The 27,065-nt window shown below is 35.2% G+C and overlaps 2 protein-coding genes across 4 annotated transcripts; one reads left to right on the top strand and one right to left on the bottom strand.

Moving 5' to 3' along the window:
• Positions 1–265: 265 nt before the first annotated feature.
• LOC128220494 (phospholipid scramblase 1-like) lies at positions 266–14,362 on the bottom strand. Of its 2 annotated transcripts, none has more exons than XM_052928915.1 (8): positions 14,252–14,362; positions 8,111–8,212; positions 7,676–7,837; positions 7,150–7,227; positions 6,356–6,495; positions 5,589–5,753; positions 4,921–5,082; positions 266–3,408 (listed from the first exon to the last, which is right to left on the bottom strand). In XM_052928915.1, exons 2-8 carry the CDS (start codon positions 8,190–8,192, stop codon positions 3,343–3,345), a joined length of 855 nt encoding a protein of 284 aa, XP_052784875.1. In that variant the 5' UTR covers positions 8,193–8,212; positions 14,252–14,362; the 3' UTR covers positions 266–3,342. The 2 variants fall into 2 exon arrangements, with proteins under 2 accessions (XP_052784875.1, XP_052784876.1); XM_052928916.1 differs by lacking the exon at positions 14,252–14,362 and adding an exon at positions 9,600–9,736.
• A 4,256-nt stretch (positions 14,363–18,618) lies between these two features.
• LOC128219568 (uncharacterized) lies at positions 18,619–26,883 on the top strand. 2 transcript variants are annotated; one of them, XM_052927391.1, is made up of 8 exons: positions 18,619–18,742; positions 19,133–19,245; positions 20,705–20,792; positions 21,083–21,136; positions 24,608–24,751; positions 25,157–25,186; positions 25,322–25,411; positions 26,140–26,883. In XM_052927391.1, exons 1-8 carry the CDS (start codon positions 18,730–18,732, stop codon positions 26,151–26,153), a joined length of 546 nt encoding a protein of 181 aa, XP_052783351.1. In that variant the 5' UTR covers positions 18,619–18,729; the 3' UTR covers positions 26,154–26,883. The 2 variants fall into 2 exon arrangements, with proteins under 2 accessions (XP_052783351.1, XP_052783349.1); XM_052927389.1 differs by lacking the exons at positions 24,608–24,751; positions 25,157–25,186; positions 25,322–25,411; positions 26,140–26,883 and adding exons at positions 21,518–22,604; positions 22,820–23,403.
• Positions 26,884–27,065: the final 182 nt, after the last annotated feature.

The raw sequence follows: 27,065 nt of genomic DNA, 5'->3' as shown, positions 1-27,065 counted from the left end.
ATGAAGTTCCATGTGTGTAGATGCAATACTTTTGAAGCTACATGCCACAGAAAGTTTTGTGACATGACGAAGGTTATGTGATGTGACATACTCAGCTCCATTATAATAAGTTTCGTAAAGATTGGATAAGAACTTCTAAAGTGAAGGTGATTAAAATTTGAAAATTCAAAGGTTAAAATTCCAGAGTAAATTATGCAAGCTGTCTGTTGATCAAACTTTGTCAAGATAGATTCTTTCTTTTTGCATAAATAATGAAAGTGCAAGATTCTGTTTTGTATATTTATAACTCAAATAATAGTCATATTGTAAGCCAAGGTAAAATGAAATAAAATGCCGTCATAGCGACTAAAAAAGAAAGACTTGAAAATAAAAAATAACATTCAAATATCATGAACGATTGTGTATAAAACCCATTCCAGTAAAGAACAGAATAAAGAACACATTCAAAATTATATTAGAGTATATTTTGTAAAATATAAATACTCTTAAAGTAGAAAAATAAAAATATGAAAAATTTCTACTGGAATCTAAACAGTAACAAATAAAATGGTTTTTAAGAGTTTTAAATAAAGCATGTTATTTATAGTCAAAGAATGAATCTTTTTTTTCTAGATTATTAAAAGCTAAATTTATATGATAACAACACTAGAAAAAAAAACATAGAGTGATACCAACAATTATAAAAACATCTAACCATTCTTGTTTTACATCAAAAAAGCAGGTACCACTCAAACCAGTGAGTATGCTAAAGGCACATAAAAATAGACGATATATCAAATATAAGTGTTGATAACTACATATAAAATAACTATGTCCCAATTTTACCAATGAGAGCATATTATAGGCTGGCATTTTTAGATCAGTACTTCTTGCTTTCACTTCAAGTATTGGATATTTCCAAATAACATATTTGATTGTTAATACTAGGCCAATCGTTTTTTCATTTGAATATAAAATTGTCATTTCAATCTGTGAAAAAAATTGATCAAACAAGTTCATTGCCCCTACCAATTTTGACATTCATCTTTGATACGGTACCTACAATGCTTATAGCAAATATAAGTAATAACTCATAAATATATATAGAGAAAGAATAAATATAATCTTAGAATACAAAATTACAGCTAGTCCAAACAATTATATTGGTTATTTTGTATTAATTTAGTTTCCTTAACATAACTTTTCAATTAAATCATTGATCCTACTATATTTTGCCATACACTGGTTCAATTAGACGGCCACATTATCTTCATAAAACTTGTGTAGGTGGTTGTAATTCTTAAGTACTTAATTAATATGAAACAGCAGAAAAAGTAAAGTGTACAATAAATATTATAGTGTACATGTATAGTTAGGCAAAATAGACGCAGAAATAAATTGAACCATATAGCATTATATTTAACAAATGATACATGTACTAATTTACAATGTTAATGTACCTGTCTTAAGATAAAATGTTTCAAACTGACATCCATTCCTATGTTTAAATGTGATGTTATTTTATAAAGTATATCATTAGTATTAATACTACATGTAACAATTGTACAATCGAGAATACATTCATATATAATATATAGTCATCCTAAAAGTAAGTGAAAAAATAAAGATAATAAGAAGTGAAAAAGTTTTAAAGAATAAGTAAGAAACACATTATATCCCCATTAAAACTGAACTTTGATTTAAAACCATAATAACACGAATCCTATTATACATGAAAGTCTCAATGTTTGAGGAAAAAATCAACACCACTACAATTAATGTGAAGCAGTAGCTTAATATCAAACTGTTGTAAACTTAAGGACAAAAAGAGGTATTGGTGTGCAAAATATAGCTTAAGAACAAACTAACAGATACAAACACAAAACGAAATACAGAGTCTATCTAAACAGACAAGTTATCTATCAGTATAGAAATCACAAGAGAGTAGGCCATGTACCCTTAAATACCTCTTTAAAGTTATAAGAATACAGATCTATACTACATGTATACTGCACAGGCAAAGCACAGCCATAATTGGTGTAAGGTACCGATCAAGGCCGTTATCCCATTAGCCTAATTAAAATATCTATATATATTACCTTTATACATGTGGGCAGCAAATCAGTATCTACCTCATTGCCGCCCCTGCCCCTTTCACAGCAGTAAGCCCAATACATTCATTTGTAAAACAAAGTGTAACTGACTAACAACCATCATCTAAGCGTTATTCAATATACTATCACCTGTGTCTGTATGAAATATACGGCTGACCAACTATTAAGCAATGTAAAAAACTCACAACACAAAAATTAGTCCTTCCTTCACTAACATCAGGGGCAGTATTCTTAAAGCATCTTAAGCCATTTCCTAACATAAGGCGTTTTCTTTAATTTTTCAGTCTAATTAAAAGTCAAATTAAAGAAATGCATAAATGCTTTGAACATGAAGTTTTCTTCAATATGGTCAATGAAAATAATTTATTTCCGAAATAATCAAGATTTTATATCATAAAACCAATGAGTTACTTTAATAAAAGAAATAATTGAATTAAGTTAGGAAATTAATTAATGCTTTATGAATACCAGCTCAGGGCTTTATTTCTCAGAAAAGGATAAATCTCTTTTAGGATTAAGTTAAACTCACTTTTTTCATTTGATATAATTTGTGTAGTAATCTTATTTTGAAGTGTTCTAAAACTGGAAAAGAAACTATTTTATCATGGTAATAAGGATTAACTATTTTTTACTCTGTTTAACTCATTTTAAGTAAGTAAATAAAACACTTATTGCTTGTCAAGGAAATTTGGACCAAGAGGCCACTTGTTAAATAGTCACAAGAAAAATACCATATAACAACAATTTTTTGTACAAATACAGTATAAAATTCACATGATGAAAATCATGTATCACTGTGTATTGCAAAACAATATTGTAACTCATAAAAAAACGATAGCTGTATCAAACATTTAACTTTGTGATAAAATGGCATAACAACCCAATCAGCAAAGCAAACATCTGTGGGACAAATTGAAGAAGATTGAGTTATAACTGAGACCTTAAATATTTAATAATTGTAAAAATCCACAGGCAAAAATACTTCTTTGAGTTTCTTTTAAAATTTAAACTTGAATGTCTGTTATTCATAGTATTATAGCCACACTTTCAGTGAACTTGAAAGTACATCTGAAAGATGTGCAAGCACATTTATAAACTTTACTGGCCCCAGAATGATAGTCAAAAACTCAACCTCAGCGGTGATATAAACCATTTTCAAAGCAGGGAGGAGTGTAAAATCACATCCCTTAGAATACAGAGTTCATGGGTTTCCTCCCTTGTACTGAAGTTTTCTAATCATTTGTCTCCCTTAGTGAACAGCCTTGCTTATCTTGTCCTTGTCTTTCTTCGTGTTGTTCTCAAAGTACATGAAGTCCTGTAATAGATATAAGTCAAAAATCTTCAAGCTTCGATACCTTTAGAAATATTTGTATATTCTAACAGCAAGATAGGAAGTTTTATAACATGGTACACAAAAACGGATCTATTATTCATATTGCCTAGACCTTTGTATAGATAAAACTTAACGTTCATATTGTATAACATGCAAGGAGTTATGACCTCAATATTTACACCTCAACTTCCACTCCTTAATTGAACTGCCTTTCTGTAATTGCATTTATCAATCAATCGCAAATCTGGTTGATCTTTACACACATAATTGTGACGTCAATTGAAAAAATGTTTCCGGTTACAATCAGGTTGTTCTATTTACAGAATGGTTAAGAAAGGATTACTGAAAGGTTTTCTTAAATGAAATGAAGTATTTTTTTAACAATTATTGAATGAAATAATGAACTATTGGTGTAAATATAGTAATGAATTGCAGGATTGATGTAATTATCGGGGATATGAATGCAATTGGGCTGGTCAAAGTAAGCGTGGAGTCCTTCAAACTCCACACACTTTGACAAGCCCAATAATGTTCATACCCAGATAATGACATCAACCCCGCAATTCATTCCTAAATTGTTTATTTCAATATTGCGCTCTGATTGGATTAGGGCAACATTATTTAACCAATGATATAAAACATTACAAAAATCAGCTATTCTTTATTCAAACATATGTTTTCAGTTACTTTTTTTTTAAATACTCATTGGCAGAAGATACTGCTAATTTTTATTTGTATTTAATTATTTGTAAATATAAGTTTTGAGGGCGTTTTTTTCTTGCATTTGTGCTGTATGAACACAGTAGGGCAAGCGAGGAAAGGACCAAGATCATAAAATTTGCTCAAATGCATTACTGTGGTCCTACAGCAAAAAAGCATAAAATGTCATAAATCCTAAATTGTTCACATGCATCATATTTTAATTGACATTGGCTGTGTAAACTTTGCAGCAATATTTTTTTCTGAGCTAAAAAAATATTCTGATATAGATGAATATGGTTTCTGGTACTAGTGTCCTCGTTCAAATGACAATGAAAAAGCTTTTTTGGAACATGATCATCTTAATGGATTTATATTTAAACATGATTTTTAATGCTGGAAATGTTTGTGTATAGAATGTAGGAATGGTATTGATTTACGAGGGGAATAATTTCAAACTATTAAAGTCAGAGTTAGAGCCCTTGGTACACATGTGTATACTGTCACTGTGTTCAATTTTTCCAGTTATTATCATGGTTTATGTTTTTGCACACAGATGAAGACAATGACGCCAATAAATTTTTTTTATTTCTTTAAACAAAATAAGTTTAATATAATATTCCTCTTACTATAGGCTTTACTAGCAGTAGTGTTGCTTTTACAAATGTCTTACTTTAAGCAAGAGCTATACAATTTCAAAGTTTTTTTAACAATTTCATCTACTTACAAATAAATCATACAGTACTATAATACCTTTAAACCTCAAATGAGTCAAAACAACAAGCACAGACTTACAATGAGGAACACGGCTCCTATGAGAACGGCCTTAACATTGACGTCCAGATCAATCGGGAAGGAGATTCCATAGTTGTCTGCATCTGTGAAGGCTTCCTTTGCCAGTCCAGACCACTGCTTGGTAATACGGCCACAGAACGATGTCTCGTCAGCAGTTGACACCTAGGGATGAAGGAAGCAATAAAAGTCATGCCCCCAAATACACAAATATACTCAAGCGGACAACTCATTTTATAAAATGTATATCAAGTATAGTATGATTTCAAATCTTGAATGTTTTTACTGTTTTAAAATGTATTGTCTCAAAGAATGTGTTAATAAATACCTTTTATCAACATTGAAAGAAAACTAACTTTGGAGCAGAAATGTACTTGAGTAATTGTATTGGACTTTTTAGCACTAAATTATAAATATAAAACTAAACATTAAATTTCTATAAACCCAAATGTCAACTAGACTTTACCAGAACATATATCATGGTATGAATATTATAACAGATTAAAACAGAGCAAACAGTTATATACATAGAACTAACCAACATGTAATAATTACTATTGCCATTGACAATGTTTTTGTTTGAAAATTAAAATAAATCGTCACAAATTCTATTGTCAGTGTATTTGTAACAGCCCAAGAATAATCATATAACATAATTTAAACAGCCTTACATCAAATTCGATTTCTCCACATAGGTTCCACGTGCAGCATGGCCCCTTAATTCTCAACACTGTGTCTTCATTTGCTGTCTGGATCTTGAACTGAGGCTTACACATGCTCCACGCCTGTGACACATACCCAATAGTGTGACCAGCTGGTGCCTCCACTGTCACTTTCTGGAAAAAATAATATTTGTTAGTAATTCTGAAGAATGTACATGTAATTTTGATAATACTGCGAATAATTCTAACACATGTTAACTGTTCATTTCATTATGAACTTTAGGTTCATTGAGATAATCTGACACTATTTATAACTGTATCTCCTAGTTATTAGCTGAAACAGAATACTTGAAAACCACACCTTTGACGTTGTGACTGCTTCAGAATTTCAAATTCCGTCGACAATATTGCACATCTAACAACCATACATGCAATCCTGGTTACCATGTTAAAAGTGAGTGCAGTCAGGCCCATTCCGAATTTAAACCATAATGTAAAAAGAAAATCCCTATTTTATTCAGTATTTCATCTAAATTTTGGACACCAAAACTAACTTGGTATTGAAGAGTTGGTGTATTTTTTAAAGGTAGTAACTTAATGACATCTTTTTTTATGTTTTCTTTATATTTTTTAAAGTATTCATGTTCAAGTCTAGACAAATGTGGAATTCCTGATTTCAGTCAAAAAGATAAATAAATAAAAAATAATTGAAAAACATAACTGAATGTAAACACTAACTGAACAGATGAATAGAGTTTATAACATGCCAGACATACCTGTAGACAGCAAGGACACATGCAGCAGTTACATCGGAGGCCCCGTGAGAGGTGCATCACCTCCTTAGACTGGTTGTTGAGGATTTTGATATCCCAGGGTCGGTGGTGACCACAGCAGTTTCTTGTGCAGCAGCATGTATCTGTAGAAAATGCAAATTCAAGAATATAATGTGTAAATGCTAAGTGCAGTTTCTTTGGTTAAAGATGCACTCCTACTTCTAAATAAGATGTACTACAATTAATGCAATTGGATTAATTTACTGAAAGGGATGAATCAATATCGAAAACAATGGTTCTTATGAAGGATTCTGTGTGTAATTTGAAATAAAGGTGCAGATAACATGATATTTCTACCTTATGAGACTATAGTTGATGACTGTACATCTTTTAGGACTCACCAGTCATTAAATATTTGTGCGTTTTCAGCCATTAAATACACAGTTTTAATCTTGTTATCAGTAATTCATATTTTCATAAATGCATCATTTAGTAAGAAGTAAAAGGTTTAGCAAAACTTTAATGTTTGTTATACATGTTTATGTATTGATTTAAATAAGAACATGTCACTTTAATACCACAAAGAGTGCAGAAAAACAAGGAAATTTTTGTAAAGACCCAATTCATGTCTGTTTGGTGTATACAGGAGATCAGAAAAGAATCATCTCATCCTCTTTGTATTAATACATCATTTACATTTTCATTGTGGACCACATATATTTAATAGCTTTGTCAAAAGAGCCAAGTGGGATGTAGCATCTATTATATGGAAAAAAGCAATGACAAGCCACTCTTACCTTCGACAGCGTAGAACACTCTCTGTCCTAGTGAGTTCAGGATCTCATATTTGTTGTTAGTCTCATAACCAGTAAATGCTGTAAAGAAAGAACATGATGTTTCAAAATAAGCCTCTCAAATTCTTGTTAACTCGTATAACACCAACAGTTTTGAGCCCATCTAAGAACACTACTTAAGTTGTTTGCCAAGCTGTTTATATACATGTACTTTTCAAGATACTTCTTCATTATTTCATCAAAGATCCAGCAAAAAAAAAAAATGTGAAATAGTCTGTATTGTTATTAAAAACTCTGAAATCCGTGTTCATATAATCCAAAACATTACTGTAAACATATTATTAATAACTTTGAATGCTTGAAACATTGAAACGAGAGTTTTAATGTGACATTCCTGGACAAACATAATTGCACTATTGTTGTTGACTCCAATTCTACAGATTTTTGCATCAAAAAAGGTCTCAATCACCAAGGGCAAATTATACTTAAGTGTAAAGTGAATGACAACAAAATCTACTCCAGCACTTACCTTCTAAGCCCTCCACTTTCTGTTTAATAAGCAGTTGGTCAACCTGTGCCAGATACTCCAGGCCTGGTGGACAATTGGCTGGGGCCTGAGGTGCAGGCATCCACCCTGCTCCTGCTGGGACCATTCCTTGTGCCCCGGGGACAGGGGCCGTACCTGGAGGGGCTGCAAGAGACAAATAAATGCATGACATGCAAAGAGCAAAGAAGGTCACAAAAAAGTCAAACAAAAACCTTATACTATTTTTTTTATACAAATGTTTTTACTCACAAATGTTAAAAGTTACATATTAAGTGTCTTCTGCAAAGCATTGAACAGTTTTATGAATGTAAATTTCTTAAAGAAAATGTTGAGTGCCACTTTGAAACAAAGGTTAACGAGCAATAAATGAATCAATTTCTATTCCATTATCATAAGTAAGAAACTGTTGAATGTTACCTGAAGGCATTGGTTGCATAGCAACAGGGGCACCAGGCTCCCCACCCTTTTCCCCACTCTGCGCCTTGGGATAGTCAGCCATAACAAGCAATCTGGATCAACCTGAAGCACAAAAAGTTTCTGAATCTTTCAGGTATAAAATCATGACTCTGCCAATTATACTGAGCTGTCCACGATCAGTTAAAACTGTTCTTGGGATAGAAAATGATAAGAAGACCAAGCATGCATTAAAGTATGCTTCAGTCACACGTGTACATCTACATGTATATCTGACCCATTGAAATAAGACTTACATATCAATCAGTTCAAATTCCTATCAAGGGGGTATTGAATTGATTTCTTTTATATACCCAGGAGTGCCATACATTGTATGTAACAGTAAGGCCACGATCACGATGTTTGACAATTTTTTATTTTATTTTTTATATGACTGTTTCACCTTTCAAGATTTATTCATGCTCTTTCTTTTTACATAATGGACCATATACATATGTTCCTAGACAAACACGATCATAACAATTCTCCTTTTTTACATGCGAATATAATACCTCGACACCATAAGTATGAATAATTGCCGTTCCCAGACAATACTGAACCAATGCGCAAAGACAGATCTAACAATTCTAGCTCAACTTTTCATTTGAGTCAATAAAATCTGAGAGAAGGTGGAAAAAAGAGAGTGGGGGATCTAGCAATTAATTAATAGTTGCCTAAAATTAAGATTTTGAGTATGAATGGCAAACATTCGGTGAGTGTAGGCTGATGTGATTATTTTGACCACTTTACCTCAGGGCTACAATTAATCACTACAGTCTACAGCATTGAAATGTGGAAGTTACACAATCATTGAAGAATTCTTCTTTTTTTTATCATTCCTCATCACATAAGTTTTTTAAATGCATATCATTTCAAGGTGTATTGCTCCATAAACCAAATTCTGTTTTAATATTGTATTGTGTGTTTTATATACTGGATGACAACAGTAATGTTTATGGTGATAATTTTGATGTGTTTTGCTCAAACATTACCAAAATAGGCTTATAAATGTTAAACCTGATCTTGATTCATATGGCAGAAGCAGTTTTGATTTTAAAAGGCTTTAAATATTATCTTTAGACATCTGCCAATCTTAAATCTATTGCATTTTAATTGAAAATAAATCATTTTGAAATGATCAAAGTGTTTCATTTTTGTTATTTTGCGATAGATATGAGTAAATTAAACTTAAGCCAGTACCTAAACTGAAGACTAAGTTTAGAAAATGCAAGTACATGTAATAAACTTACTGCATTCCGTGATGTTCGGAGAGATTTAAGATTTTTGAAGTTACAACTTGGATCCTTTAATTAAACAGGACCACCTGATCTCAACACTATAAACCTTGATAGAGTTCCTTTAACAAAAAACTCTCATGGTAACCAACGTGTTTTAAACACTACACTAAACACCAAATAATATTTAAATACCGACAAAACAAATGATACCATACCTTGTATTAAATCTATTTTCAGGATCCAACTTTTACGGAATGTTTAAGCCTTACAATTAATCTCGTTTGGGCTCCTTACAAGTATTTGAATCAATTTAACCTCCAAGTACACAAGAAACTGTAAGTTTAAATTCAAGGACTCTATCAAATCTAATATTACAATGATCTATAAAAAGATGACGAAAACTTGTTTTACTAGTGTACATGTGATGTTAAATATATTGTATTGATTGAAAACAGTGTTTACTTTTTAGCTAAAATGTACTGAACAATTGTATTGATTTTCTTTTAATTCAAGCTGAATTATCTACATTTAACAGCCTTAATCAAACATTACAAGAACCACATTCTTTAAGGTGCTCAATAATACTTCTAAATTAGGGTTAAGCCATAATCCACATTCAGATAATCAAGTCTCGACTTTTATTATTCTCAAGACATGTAATCCAGTTTTTTGAGTTAAAATAGTACAATACAATATCAAATTTTGTTTAGAACCGATGCACTTACAGTAATATAAGAGAGGTTGCCAATCTCAAGCTGCACATGTTGCTAGTTGAGTTTTAATGTGTTTATTGAAATTTCACTTTAACATGTTCTGCACGAATGGCGTTTTGCGGCAACATATGCCAGACCACCAATGAAATAATTATGAACAGATATGGCTCTGGATTGGACTTTAAATATCTTATGAGACAGTATAATGCTATTGTTCTTCTCATATTATGATATATAATCTAATCATCTCCCTTTTGTCATGCAAGATTACGGACCATTTAGGGTTTTTAAAATGCAGAGGCTTAAGGTGCCTTTTATTCAATATTAAGAACAAGCTGTCTTCCAACTCCAGAAGAAAACAAGCAAACTTAAAAAAATAATAAACTGACTTTCTGTTTCACAAACAAATAAATTGTCAATATGGCATCATTTTCAAAGAGGGGAGAGCTCCCCAGCCCTCGCACCACATTATATAATAAACCTATATTATTTGGCTAAAGGGAAGAGGGCATATCAAGTCAAATCTTCAAACCAACGCTAGTCATTAATATTAAATATAAATGTAAAATCTGATAATAAAGAAAAGCTTATAAAATAATTTAAATCCAAATATTTATATTAGATTATGGAACACAAAGTGAAGTAAGAATCATCAACAAAATACAAGCACTTGTTAACATAAATGAAGTAAGCGCTTGAGTGAAATAGCACAGATCAAACATGAAATAAGAGATGAGATAAAGTAACATTTTATTAAATATTCGGTATTCAAAGTAGCTCTTGTCATCGTTTTTTATATCGCTGTCATTGTATCTTTCACTGTATTTCTTGTAACTACATGATTCCATTATGACATGTATTTATGCAGTGTCCATAGTTGTCAGTTGTCGTCTGTTGTTTCTGATGTGTCTTCAGTGCTCTTTTCGTAGTATTTCATGTTACTTTCAGAGTTTCTGTTGTCGTTTTCGATGTCATTCACGTGCCCGTTGGTGCTGTCATCATCATTTAATATTTGACTATAGTGACTTTACTGTGTCTGTCAATGCTCATGTCATCCCATTTCACTTAGCAGCTGGTCAATCAACCTCCTATCAAAATATTACTTAACACTTATGCACCAGTCAATTGTAACCACGTCCCCCCCAGGTCCGGGGAATAGTGGGGACTTTTACTTTCGGTCTAGCTAACCCCGGGTAAAATCCCCGCCCTGCGGGGATGAACTGTTGGTCAAATCCCGCCCCCAGGGAGCCTAGGTAAGGCCCATTCCCCGCTTTATTTTGCGCAAAGCCAAAACCACCGCATTCACCCGACACTGCAGGGGCCACCTGAAAGGTTACGATTGACTAGTGCATTAGTGTTTGTCTTTGTTTCTGTCTTGTAATTAAAGTCACTGCCACTGTCAGACGGTGCTCCTGTCACCGTATTTAACTTCACTCAAGTGTCTGTCATTGTTCCTCTAGTCATATTTCATGTGACTGCCATCACTTTTGATTCTCTTGTCGGCATTTTTCATAGTATGATCATGCCTGGAAATATTCCTGCAAGCATTCTTCTTAGCTGTGCAGTGTCTGTCTTTATCTTCAGTGATCCAGCTGGCCCTTAACAGCAGGGGGGAGTGCCTTTTCGGCACCCTGCTGCCTTTTTACTATGCTCTGCTGTGCCCTTTTGTTTGACAGAGCTGCTATTTGATAGCTATTGGACATATTGTCATTTCAATTTTCATAAATAAGTATAAAAATAATAAATAAACATAATTTTGACACTTCAGTAAAGATACCAGCTAAAATATTCATAACAAACTATTATTATTGAAACCAGTTACAACACTTACACAATATGAGTTGAATATTAACCCAAGGTTGCAAATGCTTGAAGGCTCATTCAATGTGCATCAAAAGTGCCCTTGTTGACCTACAGTAAACACCTTGAAAAAATACTAATTTTCATTTTACTCTGCGGACATGACTTGTAATTTAAAACTACATGTATCTGCTTTTTCAGCGTTTACATTTTTTCACCCAATGCAGCCTATCAGTGGACTGAAGAATTACAAATGCTGTGTTACTCAGGTGTAAACAATGCGGAAACTGATAAGAACCTCACTTAATATAAATTTGTTTTACTTATTTGCTCACACCTTGTTGTTTCAATATTTTTCAGACTCACTTGCACAAAGTATGACTGGTTACCCTTTATAAGAGCACAATATAAGCTGCTGCCCATTATGATATTTTAATTTTAATGCATCACTACAATGTTCATTTAACTCATTTCACTTTTAGTCAAATTTGAAATTGGCACTTTTTTCATATCAGAGCATTTTCTCTTCTTTTCGGGTTTGGCATTTTCAAATAATTTCAAGTTCGTCATCATTTGACACAAAAGCCGAATCATATTCAGTGCTGATGATTTGGATTGTGCCTTGTTGCAAACTAAGAACCAATCAAAACAGTTGTAATCAAATGCCATTACAGATAGTTATTACTCGTTTATCTCCAGCAATCAACATCTTGATTTCATAACGGAAATGGTAGACTTTTGTAATTGTTGATGTTTTGTGATGTCAAATATCAATGTGGGATTGACTAACTACCGCTAAGTAGTGTTCGGAATCGGTTCCACTCAAGTAACCGATTAGCGATAGTACAATCGGATTTTAAAAATACTAGATAGAACCTGAATTGTAGTTTTATTCATGCACAGTATTAAACGTTTAATCATTACATTCAAATATTTCAATGAGACTGTGCAAGCAAACTATTCTGTAGAATGCGGAAACACAGGTATCACAACTTTAGAAATTATTACAGAAAATTTCTTCCCACAAGCGCTGTTATGAACACCGTCATTATCCACTTCAGGTCTCAAAAGAGAATGAGGAAACGATGATAAAAAAACAACCACATGCTATCAAGGTGTTATATTTGTTGCTGAAGATTGCCATATAGTATTCATTAATTTATGCTATTTCTCTTTCATTTGTTGACAGTAACTTGATGTTTTCATAAAGTAGCGCCTGCTTATTGAAAAAAGTCCTGGGTAAATCAAGTACACAGCCTGCTGGTACCTGGTGCGCTGAATAAAGTAGCAATTGAACAGGTCTATCAGGTAACGTATATATAACTGCTAAACAAGAAAATGAAAAAAATTGAAAGCCATTTCTGTGCTATAACGAGAGCAACTCAGTAAGATGAAAACGATTATATGCAAATTAACTGATAACAGTGTTCGACACTAACGGGGTCCCGGGATCCCGAGGACACCAATTTGTCGGGAGGAACACCTGAACTTCAAAGTCCGGTATTCCGTCGGGACACTTAAATTTGACCGATAAAAGCTAAATATCAATAAATAAATAGCGTTTCATTAATTAATTACCTAAATTTGGGTCCCCCTAACTTTCTTGACAGTGCATGTAAATAAGATATTAATATATATACGTCGCACACACTAAAGTGAAAGTATGGCTGACCTTTTCACTATAATTATGTCATGAATCTATAAATAAACAGGTCATTTCACAGTGCGCATGCAGGTTAACGCTTCCGCTTTGTTGTTTACATTATCAACAAGGTCAGAGGTGACGGACTTCAATAATCGGTACAATAATTATGTTGTCAGAGGTGACAGACTTTTATAATCGGTACAATAATTATGGTGAACTAGTTTGCTCATGTGTCAGAACCGCCCAAAAAGATGCCAAAACTGCTGACTTTGATGCCTTAATGATGCAACCATCAAGTTGTTACCATTGAAAAGTAAAAGGCACTGGATTTGTATGTTCAATTTAATATTAAAACAGGCTCATTAATGAAAAAAATGTAAAAAATGGAGGGGACTCTTAATTTCAGGAAGGGACACCTGATTTCAGATGCTGGTGTCCCTTCGGGATCCCTTGGGAAAATGGTTAGTGTCGACCCCTGAATAAGATGAAAGGAAGTGAATAAGTGTTGAGTGACAACTAAGATAATATATTTCTAGATTAGTAGATACCAATTAGTTGTTTGCGTACAACAGTTGTACAAGTTTAATGTATATTTTATGATAAATGTTTTCGAAATCACAATAATAATCTATCAACACACATTAGAATGCGTTTAAACCGCTTTTTTTAGGGTGACATGCGTTGTTAGTGATAGAAATTGCAAGCTTACCTTCACTTTAAAACTGAGAAATTATGTTATTTACACTCTGCTATTTCGCAAAAGTACTCCACCCTTTTTAACCGGAAGTGTTTACTTTGACATACGCTCGCGCATTAGGATTTATATTTGAACCCAAAGAAAAGGTTATGTTCCACTCTTTTTATAGTTTAGTTTAAACTTGTTATTTAGAAATAGTATTTTATGAGGTAAAATTATTACAATAGATTATGTGAACACATAGATTTTAACATTTATGTGTACTAAGGCGAGCTATGTCATGAATATGTCTGTGTATGACTGTTGCTCCGGTTGGATAATTTATTTGCAAGTGATGCATACTGTACAAATATTGATCGTTTGTTTCCTGGAAAATATTATTAAATATATGTACATATATTTGATTCGTATTACTTTATCTTATATTGTCTTCATGTTAGTGCTGGCCCGTGAAGAGTTTTCAACCCGTCAGTAAACTCCAGGTCCGCTGACCGTTCAAAAGTCAGTTACTAAAAACTTCATGAGAGTTTCCGTCGTGCGTTCATGCAGTATTTGTAGTTCCCCTTTCATAACTTTATTTTTTTGTGATTATATTGGTTTAGGTGTCATGATTTTCGCGTTTATTAAGAAAATTAGATTTTTTAGTTCGTGTTTTATATGGTCTTTCTTGCTAACTCCGCCTACAAAAGGTCACGACAGGTAGACCAGTTCATGCAAAATAGACCACATTTATATCCTACAGAAAATCAAGTGCGAATGTAATATATATATATTTATATATATATTTCAATGCATACTTAACTTATGTCTGTTGTCTCATTGAGCCGTGTGCCACTGAACAAAATCAATGTTATTGTTTTAGTATATCTTAAATTATACAAGTTTTAACCAAAACAAAAAATGACAGTCTTAAGCATTCATTTCTATGAAGGCCTTTAAATTTAAAGCGTGCCCGTGTTCGTTTCCATGTGGACAAAATGATTCTACCAAAAAGGACAGGGTTCAGCACTCTTCCATAACCCTTTAGCTGAAACTCTACATTTACATTGTACTATTAACAAAATTGGTCCTCGATCCCCCAGTGATTGCATAATTGCAAATGTGTTTTTCTGCGGAAATAGCATTGCCCAAATTGTAATTCATGTTAAATTATCAAAGGCTGTGTCAAATTTGTTCATCGATTAATTTATTGTTTATGACGACTGTGAACAAAAACTTTAGACCATGATCTTTTAAGCATGACGCCCAGTGTTTGGAGAGGGTTTTCTCGTACTGTGGGTAACGAAAGTACCTGAAGGACAACAACTACAATGTTCTATGTTCACCAAACATATTATTACGCTCACAGGCTCGGAATTGAATTCGGTACGCATTGCTGAAAGGCGAGTGCGACCAGTTTGATGTTGTCCACTGGACAGTGTAGTGTAATAGCTAGTTTCTTGTTTAAGATGCTTCTTGATTCTTGAAATAAAAGAGGGCGGAAATGGTTTCTAGTGCATTATTTCCTGAGTGACTTCCTTTGTGGTGTCTCTGATTGTTTCAAAATAATAGCATTCAACAATAACACTATCGATGCCTTTAATTGCACGTTTGTGTACACATGTGTATCATCTTGTGTACAGTAATGATCTCGGCTATTTGTGATAGTTTTGCGACGTATCAATTAAGACTTAGTTCTGGGGTTTATGTATAAGCCTGTTTCTGTAGTCTCTTTCACATCGATCATCAAATAGCCATGACCCGAACATAGGAGACATCGATCATCAAATAGCCTGGTCCCGCACATATGAGACATCGATCGTCAAAAAGCCCTGCCTCGCACATATGAGACATCGATCATCAAATAGCCATGCCTCGCACATAGGTGACATCGGTCATCTAATAGCCATGCCCCAAATATAGGAGACATCGATCATCAAATAGCCATGCCCCGTACATATGAGACATCCATCATCAAATAGCCATGCCCCGCTCATAATTATGAGACATCGATTATCCAATAGCCATGCCTAGCACATATGAGACATTTTCTATTACTTCGATCATCAAATAGCCTTGCCTAGCACATATAAGACATTTTCTATTACATCGATCATCAAACAGCCATGTCTAGCACATATAAGACATTTTCTATTACATCGATCATCAAATAGCCATGCATCACACATACGAGACATTTACTATCACATCGATCATCAAATTGCCATGCCGCGCACATATGAGACATCGATCATCAAATAGCCATGTCCCGCGCATATGAGACATCGATCATCAAATAGCCATGCCCCGCACATTGGAGACATCGGTCATCAAAAAGCCATGCCCCGCTCATATGAGACATCCATCATCAAATAGCCATGATTCGCACATATGAGATATCCATCACCAAATAGCCATGCCCCGCACATATGAGACATCTATTATCAAATAGCCATGCCCCGCACATATGAGACATCCATCATCAAATAGCCTTGCCCCGCTCATATGAGACATCGATCATCAAATAGCCATGCCCCGCACATAGGTGACATCGGCCATGCCTAGTACATACGAGACATTTACTATTACATCGATCATCAAAAAGCCTTGCCTAGCACATAAGAGACATTTTCTATTACATCCATCATCAGATAGCCTTTCCGCGCACATATGAGACATCGATCATCAAATAGCCATGTCCCGCACAAATGAGACATCGATCATCAAATAGCCATGTCCCGCACATATGAGACATCGATCATCAAATAGCCATGCCCCACACATATGAGAATTCCATCATCAAATAGCCATGCCTAGCACATATGAGACATCGATCATCAAATAGTCATGCCCCGCCCATATGAGACATCGGTCACCAAATAGCCAGGTCCCGCACATATGAGACATCGATCGTCAAATAGCCATGTCCCGCACATATGAGACATCGATCATCAAATAGCCATGTCCCGCACATATGAGACATCGATCATCAAATAGCCATGCCCCACACATATGAGAATTCCATCATCAAATAGCCATGCCTAGCACATATGAGACATCGATCATCAAATAGCCATGTCCCGCACATATGAGACATCGATCATCAAATAGCCATGCCCCACACATATGAGAATTCCATCATCAAATAGCCATGCCTAGCACATATGAGACATCGATCATCAAATAGTCATGCCCCGCCCATATGAGACATCGGTCACCAAATAGCCAGGTCCCGCACATATGAGACATCGATCGTCAAAAAGCCCTGCCGCGCACATGTCAGACATCGATCATCAAATAGCCATGCCCCGCTCATAGGTGACATCGGTCAACTAATAGCCATGCCCCGCACATAGGAGACATCGATCATCAAATAGCCATGCCCCGCATATATGAAACATCCATCATCAAATAGCCATGCCCCGCACACATGAGACAAATAGCCATGCCTAGCACATAGGTGACATCGGTCATCTAATAGCCATGCCCCACACATAGGAGACATCGATCATCAAATAGCCATGCCCGCACATATGAGACATCCATCATCAAATAGCCATGCCCCGCTCATATGAGACATCCATCACCAAATAGTCATGCCCCGCTCATAATTATGGGACATCGATTATCCAATAGCCATGCCTAGCACATATGAGACATTTACTATTACATCGATCATCAAATAGCCTTGCCTAGCACATGTAAGACATTTTCTATTACATCGATCATCAAATAGCCATGCCTCGCACATATGAGACATTTTCTATTACATCGATCATCAAATAGCCATGCCTAGCACATATGAGACATTTTCTATTACATCGATCACCAAATAGCCATGCATCACACATACGAGACATTTACTATCACATCGATCATCAAATAGCCTTGCCTAGCACATATGAAACATTTACTGTAACATCGATCACCAAATAGCCATGCATCACACATACGAGACATTTACTATCACATCAATCACCAAATAGCCTTGCCTAGCACATATGAAACATTTACTGTAACATCGATCACCAAATAGCCATGCCTCACACATATGATACATTTACTATCACATCAATCACCAAATAGCCATGCCTAGCACATATGAAACATTTTCTATTACATCGATCACCAAATAGCCATGCCTAGCACATTATTACATCGATCATGAAATAAAGTCGGACATATGAGCAATTTTCAATTATATGAACTTAATATTCTGTCAAGTTTTACAAAACAGTGTGTTTGAAATGGATACACGTTGTATTTGGCAGGATTAAAAAGCAATTAACAGTCTGCGCTTAATCAAGCAAATCAGTGAGTTAGTAAACTTTACAATAGTCAATTATTCTTTTGTTTAATTAAGAACATGATATCTTAAATCCAGCAGAGCTACGCGATACTATGAGTGTTCATGTTCCGTTAAGATTTTATTAGCAACCGTACCTCACGGAGTTTTAAATGATCTAATATTTTGTTTATTTAACGCATGTTTTATAACACAAGTTGATAATATGGGACCTGCTGGTAAGTTTGTTGAATTACAAATTTATTAAAAATTATATATGATAATATAATATTTTAAAAGCTCTGATCAGTCATGATACAATAGTACATACCAAATTTAACTAGTAAGTAGTTATGTAGGCATTAATTAATACTTAAAGTGATAACGAATAATGAAATCGTGTACACATCACGAGCGAGAAAAGCCTCTGAATGATAATAAAGATAAATATATATATATATTTATTTTCATTTATAATGAGTGTTTTGTGAATCATAAACTAAGATATACAATCTAGTATGTGTGCAATCAATTTGATTTAGCAGACATTAAATAACTTACTTATTACAAACCTTTTTCAAGGAAAAAAACATTCCGACAACTGTCTTTGACATGTAAACGTGTTGCAGATCTTCTTTGTAAATGGTGCAGTACGTTTGTCGGGAAGGATAAGAAGTTCTGCAGTATCTTCTGCGAGTCTCGCTACACCCGCAGCAAGAGGAGGAAACTGGCGTTCAAGCGGGTTAGTACTGTAACTGGAGTAGTTTGTTGTCTTGTGATTTTGTGAGTCCCGCTACACCCGCAGCAAGAGGAGGAAACTGGCGTTCAAGCGGGTTAGTACTGTTACTGGAGTAGTTTGTTGTCTTGTGATTTTGTGAGTCCCGCTACACCCGCAGCAAGAGGAGGAAACTGGCGTTCAAGCGGGTTAGTACTGTTACTGGAGTAGTTTGTTGTCTTGTGATTCTGTGAGTCCCGCTACACCCGCAGCAAGAGGAGGAAACTGGCGTTCAAGCGGGTTAGTACTGTAACTGGAGTAGTTTGTTGTCTTGTGATTCTGTGAGTCTCGCTACACCCGCAGCAAGAGGAGGAAACTGGCATTCAAGCGGGTTAGTACTGTAACTGGAGTAGTTTGTTGTCTTGTGATTCTGTGAGTCCCGCTACACCCGCAGCAAGAGGAGGAAACTGGCATTCAAGCGGGTTAGTACTGTAACTGGAGTAGTTTGTTGTCTTGTGATTCTGTGAGTCTCGCTACACCCGCAGCAAGAGGAGGAAACTGGCATTCAAGCGGGTTAGTACTGTAACTGGAGTAGTTTGTTGTCTTGTGATTCTGTGAGTCCCGCTACACCCGCAGCAAGAGGAGGAAACTGGCATTCAAGCGGGTTAGTACTGTAACTGGAGTAGTTTGTTGTCTTGTGATTCTGTGAGTCTCGCTACACCCGCAGCAAGAGGATGAAACTGGCATTCAAGCGGGTTAGTACTGTAACTGGAGTAGTTTGTTGTCTTGTGATTCTGTGTGTTTCTAATGTAATGGTCGTTTTGCCTTTTTCGAATGAGCCTTTAAACATGATATAGATCAGGGTTTGGGCTACGTGGTTGATCCCTGCTCTTGACAGGCACAACACCGACGTGCCGAAAAGGTTTACATTACAAATGACGGTGTACACATTTAAACGGAGATACGGCTTTTGACTTAAGGCTAATTCTTTCTAAGCATTTCATTTATACGCAACGTTGGATATAAAGAATACCTCACTAAAATTATATAGGTCTCTTGAAAATATACTTAAAATAATAACTATGCATATTTATACCAGAACACCAACGAAAATGTGAAGTTTTCAGACGATGGTTTCACAAAACTTAAATGGTTTCGGACTTAACATTTAATGGTCTGTTATTCATCTCACGTGGTCTATTTCTTGTGTGTGTGTGTGTGTGTGTGTGTGTGTGCGTGTGTGCGTGCGTGCGTGCGTGCGTGCGTGTTACTTCGGCCCTAACCCTGTGTCACTAAACAAGGTCTATACTTTATTTGTTGACAACTGCGCGTGTCCCTGAAGTTTTCAGTGTAGTGTTTAAGCAGTATATATCCATGTGCTACTTTACTGTATTCACTGTATTTGTTGTTTATAATAGGCAACCAAGACCTCATATAAAATATCATTAAACTATGTTTATTAACCCGTTGCGTTCCTGTATTCCAGCCTGCACATTCGTCAGGGCCCCATGCAGATCGCGAGTACGAGTCTCCGAGGTCCCATAATACTGCCCCTTCACGCAAGTTCCTTGAAGGTGAATAGTCTGTTTGATAAGTGAAATGATTCGCAGCCAATCCTAGATTCTATTTTGTCGTTATGACGGTGTAATAAGTGCCTTTTACGTTACTATCAGAAGTAATGACGTCGTTGTTTTTCGTTTAGTTTACATTTTTGACCAAGTGGTGTCGTCAAAACTGTTTAAGTACCTTGTGCCTACCAATTGTTATTATTCATTCAATTACGTTTATAGGCACGAAAATACATGTCTGAACATATCTGTAGGATCTTTAAACAATATTGGAACACTTCACTTATTCATTTTAGATGTAATCACAGCGGTTGAAACCGAAAAGCCATCACCAGAAAGAGACAGACGACGTAAGTTTATTTTTACGTACATGTGTTTGTGATTTGTATGAGTTTGTTCCTTAGTGCATGTGCTTGCTTTATAATATGTGCGTGCTAGTTTAAATATGTGTGTTACAAACTTAATTACAAAACTATGTTTTGCAGATTTGAGTTTTGCTAGAGTGTTGCTAACAAGTTATTGTGTTGTATTAACATTGACCCAAAACTAATCCCCAGATGCAATCCATTGAATATGACTCCCCATGCAGTTTTCCGAAAACGCTTTCTTGCCAACGTATGAAAGACAATTGATTTTACTAGCAATTCTCAGGTCTGTTAAAATGTGGTTATATAGTTTGATAATAGTTTTACAGAATGAGAAATGCTAATAAAATTATTTGTTTCATACAGTTGATGGTAATCCAAACGTATCCTCGCCCGCCACAGAGGGTAGTCAAACAACACCAAGGAGTGATAAAAACCTTCAGACTGATAGTCTTCCAATACCTAAACTCGATCTAACTACAGTTAAAACCAATAACGATGAAAACACAAGAAAGGGGAGCGATAAACAAAAACTTAAACCTGATGAAAATATCAAACCTGTTGACAAAGCTAAAACAGACCTTAAAACAAAACCAAGGTACAAGGATATTAAGAAAAGTCCCCGGTCTAAAGCCAAGGGCGATTTATCCATAGACAAATCAAAAACACAGACGCTCCTTATTCATAAAAATGGTTTGAAAATCCCTGTAGCCGATAAATCTTTGTTAAACAAAAGCATAGATGCTTCTGCCATGACGGCTCAAGCCAATAACATCAGTTCAGACGATAAGAAAATTAAACAGGATCTGAAGACGCGTAAACTTACCAACCTAAACGATCGCATAAAACTCACGGCAACAAAGGGTTTAACTGATTTGGATATCATTAAAGAAGCTAAAGAGAGACAGAAGTCGAAGCTGACACACGATTATGAGAAAAACGTTCGTTCATCCGGTTACGGTAATCCCATAAACCCGAGACTGCGACCACTAGCTTTAAAGCCTAAAAGTGCATCTGTTGTCATATCAAGCTCTAAACTCCAACGAGAGCAACGACAGATAAGTGCGAGGTCCAACAAATCTGACACTGACAGTATTCCACTATCCGCGCGCAAAGCAGACAAGCGTTTGATCGGCAATGAAAAGAATGACTCACAATGGGAGTTAGTTCCTACAACCATTATCGAAGAGCCGCCAAAACACGAACAATCAGCTACTGGTAATCTGAATAAATCTTTAGAAGACGAAGTTCCAACACCTAGGATGACAAACCGTTTGGGACTGACCCAGATTCGGGAGATTGAAAGGGAAGGATCGGCTACCAGCGTTGTGCCAGGTAAAACCGAACTAGAGATTCGGTTAAGCTCGATTAAACGGAAGGTGGAGGTAAAGAAACGAGGAAGAGACAGCCGATCATCGTTTGGAAGCGATCTGGATGCATCGTTTCTTGATAGGTAAGAATACGTTATATTGGATTAACGCGTATTGGCCTATTGTACAATTATTTTATTTGGCGTTTCTCTACTGTACCGTTCACCAATTATATGTTTTGAAGGGATTCACTCGGAAAGACTTGGAATTTAACCAAGTACTGTTTTTTCGCTTCTAGTATGAGTGTAACATACCATTGTTATAACAACTATCAACTTTTTTCCGTGTTTTCTTTCAGCACCCTTGACCTGACAACGGATCGTGATGTATTGAACAGAACAAAAACGTCACGTAATTCGGCTAGATCAAACATTACCAAGATCTCAAAACAGTTCAGAAACTGACCATCTCTTTTGAATTTGTTAGGAAATTACACTTATTCTGTTTTTATTTTGTGGATATTGAGTTATAGTTACAGCACCTACAATCTGAAAGAACTGTTTCGTACTATGTTTCAAGGACAAGGTTAAACAACTAGCATGCTAGTACGTGGATATGACGTGTTGTACTGTATCTGCATGATAGTTAAGCTCCGAAGTCTTGTACTTCTCCGACAGGGGAGTTAATTAATGGGAGCTATCATGTATATAGACGAAGAACTTAAAACACCTCAAAACATGGTACAGTAACTAGTTGAATGAAGTTCGAAACTAGCTAACACAGGTTCGAGAGTAGTAAGTTCGTTTGGAAATCATACGTTATGCTAAAAGACACGCTGTTCGTCGAGAATGTTGATAAACTTTTAAATTTGTTTTAGTACTTGTGATGCCTCGTGCCCGAAAATAGTCCTTTGTTTTCCATAGAATTGTCTTTTACAAAATAAAGTTGTTTCACGTACTTCCTGGTTGTTTATTTGTGATAAACAGACGGACATGTAATAGACTGCTCTTATATGGGATAGTGACATACTTAAGCTGAAATAAAACAGAGTTTGATTGTACTCTGCAAATGTATGGTAAAAAGATATGCACTTGTAACGTGCCCACTGTAGAAGATCTTACTTAATTTAACGACCGTAACACGTGACTTGTAAGACTGCTCTTATATGGGATAGTGACATACTTAAGCAGAAATAAAAGGGAGTTTGATTGTACTCTGCAAATGTATGGTAAGTAGATATGCACTTGTAACGTGCCCAATGTAGAAGAACTTACTTACTTTACCGACCGTAACACGTGACTTATTAACACGCGGTTAACGTCATTTACACATGACTAAAATCCTTAACTAGCGGCTTACGTCCTTAGCACGTGGCTTACGTCCTTAGCACGTGGCTTACGTCCTTAAAACGTGACTAATATCCTCAACACGTGGCGTACGTCCTTAACACGGGTCTTATGTCATTAACACGTGATCTTCATCCTTAACAAATGGCTTACGTCCTTTACACGTGGCTTGCGTCATTTACACGTCACCTGCATCCTTAACACATGGCTTACGTCCTTTACACATGGCTTACGTCATTAACACTTGATCTACATCCTTAACACATGGCTTACGTCCTTAACTCGTGGCTTGCGTCATTAAGACGTCACCTGCATCCTTAACAATTGGCTGACGTCCTTGGCACGCGACTTACATGCTAAACACATGGCTTACGTCCTTAACACGCTACTTAGCTCCTTTACTTGTTATTTACGTCCTTAACACGTTGCTTACCTCCTTAAGATGTGACTTACGTCCTTAATATGTGATTTACGTCCTTAACATGCGACTTACGTCCTTGACACGTGGCTTACATTCTAAACACGTCTAATATACTTTGGGATCAGTATGTTGTCCTAATGATATGTTAATATCAATGACAAACGAACCGTATTTAATCAACTAATGTATTATCATCATTTAAACAGCCCTTCTTTACTCTTATAATATCAGAGTGACGAATTATACCAGTAAATTATTATGATCAACATATGAAGAGACTGGTCACCAACTATTAATGGCAAACCTACCAATCAGTAATAGTACAACACTTTCGGGCAGTCATCGCCAAATACGCGTTGTATTCCAATTCCTATCACAGGTCTCCAGTACTCGGCTCGAGAGGCAGACGAGGTGGGTTACTGTCATTTTTGCTGCAGACAACTCTACTTCACCGACGCCTTATTCTGTGACAGAGCTTGTGAAAACCGCAAACGTCAGTTGAGCTGGAAATCAGCGAACATTGGTAATTGCTCCTGAGTGGAATAATCTCTATGTATATTCCCTTATATATAAACACACATTTATATTTACTGTAGTAAATGGAACACAAATACACACAAATATATACTATATATAAAAACCTTTTGATAAACGTGAACGTCTGATTGTGACTGTATGTGCAGATACCAGTACGTGCAATAGACGACCGGCAATTACTGTTATCACCGAAAATCATTCTATAAGCTGGCAGTTTCGATACAAAGGTAGTAATATCTTAAAATGAAGACGATTAAGAATTTTAAAAGCGAAAAACAATTCTTTCAACTGAAGTTTTTTCCAAATCAATTGGTGGAACATTATGATTGACTCGTTGAATGTTCTATATATTTTAAACATTAACTTCTACCAATATTTGCAAATATTTCAGAGTTACCGAAGGCAAAGAAAAACAGATATGGTAAGTGACTAAAATACAAAAAAAAAAAAACAGGACATAGGGATAATGTGGTTAACACTATATACATACTGGTGTATGAAATATGTTACATTCTTATATGCATATTACTCTATTACTCACATTCGTTATTTCCAGTGTGGAGCAGCCAGCCACCGGCTTATAGAGATAGACTACAGCAACCACATACAAACTTTACAAGATACATTCCCTCATGGGACATGTATGGTAGGTATATACTATATAGTATTTTACGATTTATTTTATTGTATATGCATCTTAAATCTGCAAGAATTCATATCGCAAAATGCGCTTGTCCGTATTCTACTCTGCTGATGTCACGTAAGAATCATTGTGCGATGATAAAATGACGTCATGAAACGAAAAGTGCTTTTAAAATGTCATTTCTTATGAAGAAAGTTAGTTAAACCAGCTATGTATATAACAAAGTGGGTATTAGCGTACTAACGTACGATTTGCTACGGGGCTAGTTTTGGCAGATTCTGATTTAACTTAAAAGAAGAATATATAATAACCCTATATTGCATATATATTTGCTTTATCAGAATGGCAGAAAACCTTGCTACGTACAGTTTATGAAGATATCAAATAAAAATGTCAATATAATGCATAACCACTGTCACACGCATATTCAGAGGTGTCTTACATGAACAAGGTATGTTCACTGGAGCAACATCTTTTTTTGGTAATTGCATGACACATCAGGATCATAATTCTAGCGACGAATGCATGTACACACAGATATTTCCACGGATAGGTTTACACTTGGTGATATTGCTTATTTATTTAACTCGATTTAAAAAAGAAGACATGCACTTCAGTGCTTGAGTCCATTTTGAAAGGGGAAAAGGCGAAACTTATCTCTTTGATATTTAGTAAAATGCAACATTGTTGTTATTTTGTCACCAAAGCTTCAAAAGTGTTTTCTCTTGCAGAGGCAAAGGCGTAGGAAGACAGCGATAGTGAACTCCTGCACAAGACTAGACGCTTACAAATTGGACTAAGTTTAGGAATATTTCATAGTAGTATGGCATTGTCGAGTTTCTTAAGATGCAAGGGAATGGCGATTCGATTATTTAAGAACATTTTGAAAAATTATTTTATGTCTCCAAATATTTAATTCGAAAAACATTTCACACCTGTATGCAACTTAAGTTGTACAAGTTGTGTTTGCCAAAAATAAGTATTATCATATATGCAGGTATTGATATCCTTTAAATATGCAAACATTTGAACATGTTCATTTTTTCAGCGGCAAGCCAAAAAAATTGTGCATGCTTATTGCTTTTACAGAGGCAGTGTCAACCAATTTAGGAGTCGATATACATTTCTGATTCTTGATTTGATATCATTTTGAATATAAACGTAAAGGTATTGGCATTACCTTACCTTTAAAATGTGCAGTAACCTTACTTCTAATAAGCATCTGTTAGAATAATTATGACTTTCAATAAAATGGATGATGTTGTAGAAAATGTAGTATTATTTCAATTCAGTTCCTTTTCTGAAGGTACCTTTTACTGTTTATTAAGCTTAACTAACATTTGTTGACAACCTGTGACCGCCATTTTGATTTGACCTAGTTATGTTTTACCGGTACCGAATGTAATTGAACGTACCCAATAAATGTCCAAACGTATTAGGTAGAAAGCAATAAAGCATCACGGTGAAGGGTTTCATCAGAGTTTGTGTTTTTTATTAATGTGTAATATCACAAGCTGAAAATTGCAGAATCCTATTATGGCATCGCCTTTTGAAAATGTACAAGAAATAAAGCCATATTTGTTTACTAAAATGTCGCACCTTTTTCTCAATTTGTATAGTACTTTATACAGCAAAATATTTATGTAGTCAATGAAAA

This window comes from Mya arenaria, chromosome 15 (assembly GCF_026914265.1).
Source record: "Mya arenaria isolate MELC-2E11 chromosome 15, ASM2691426v1".
In the NCBI taxonomy this organism is placed as follows: Eukaryota; Metazoa; Mollusca; class Bivalvia; order Myida; family Myidae; genus Mya; species Mya arenaria.
This window is presented reverse-complemented; position numbering and strand designations above follow the sequence as displayed.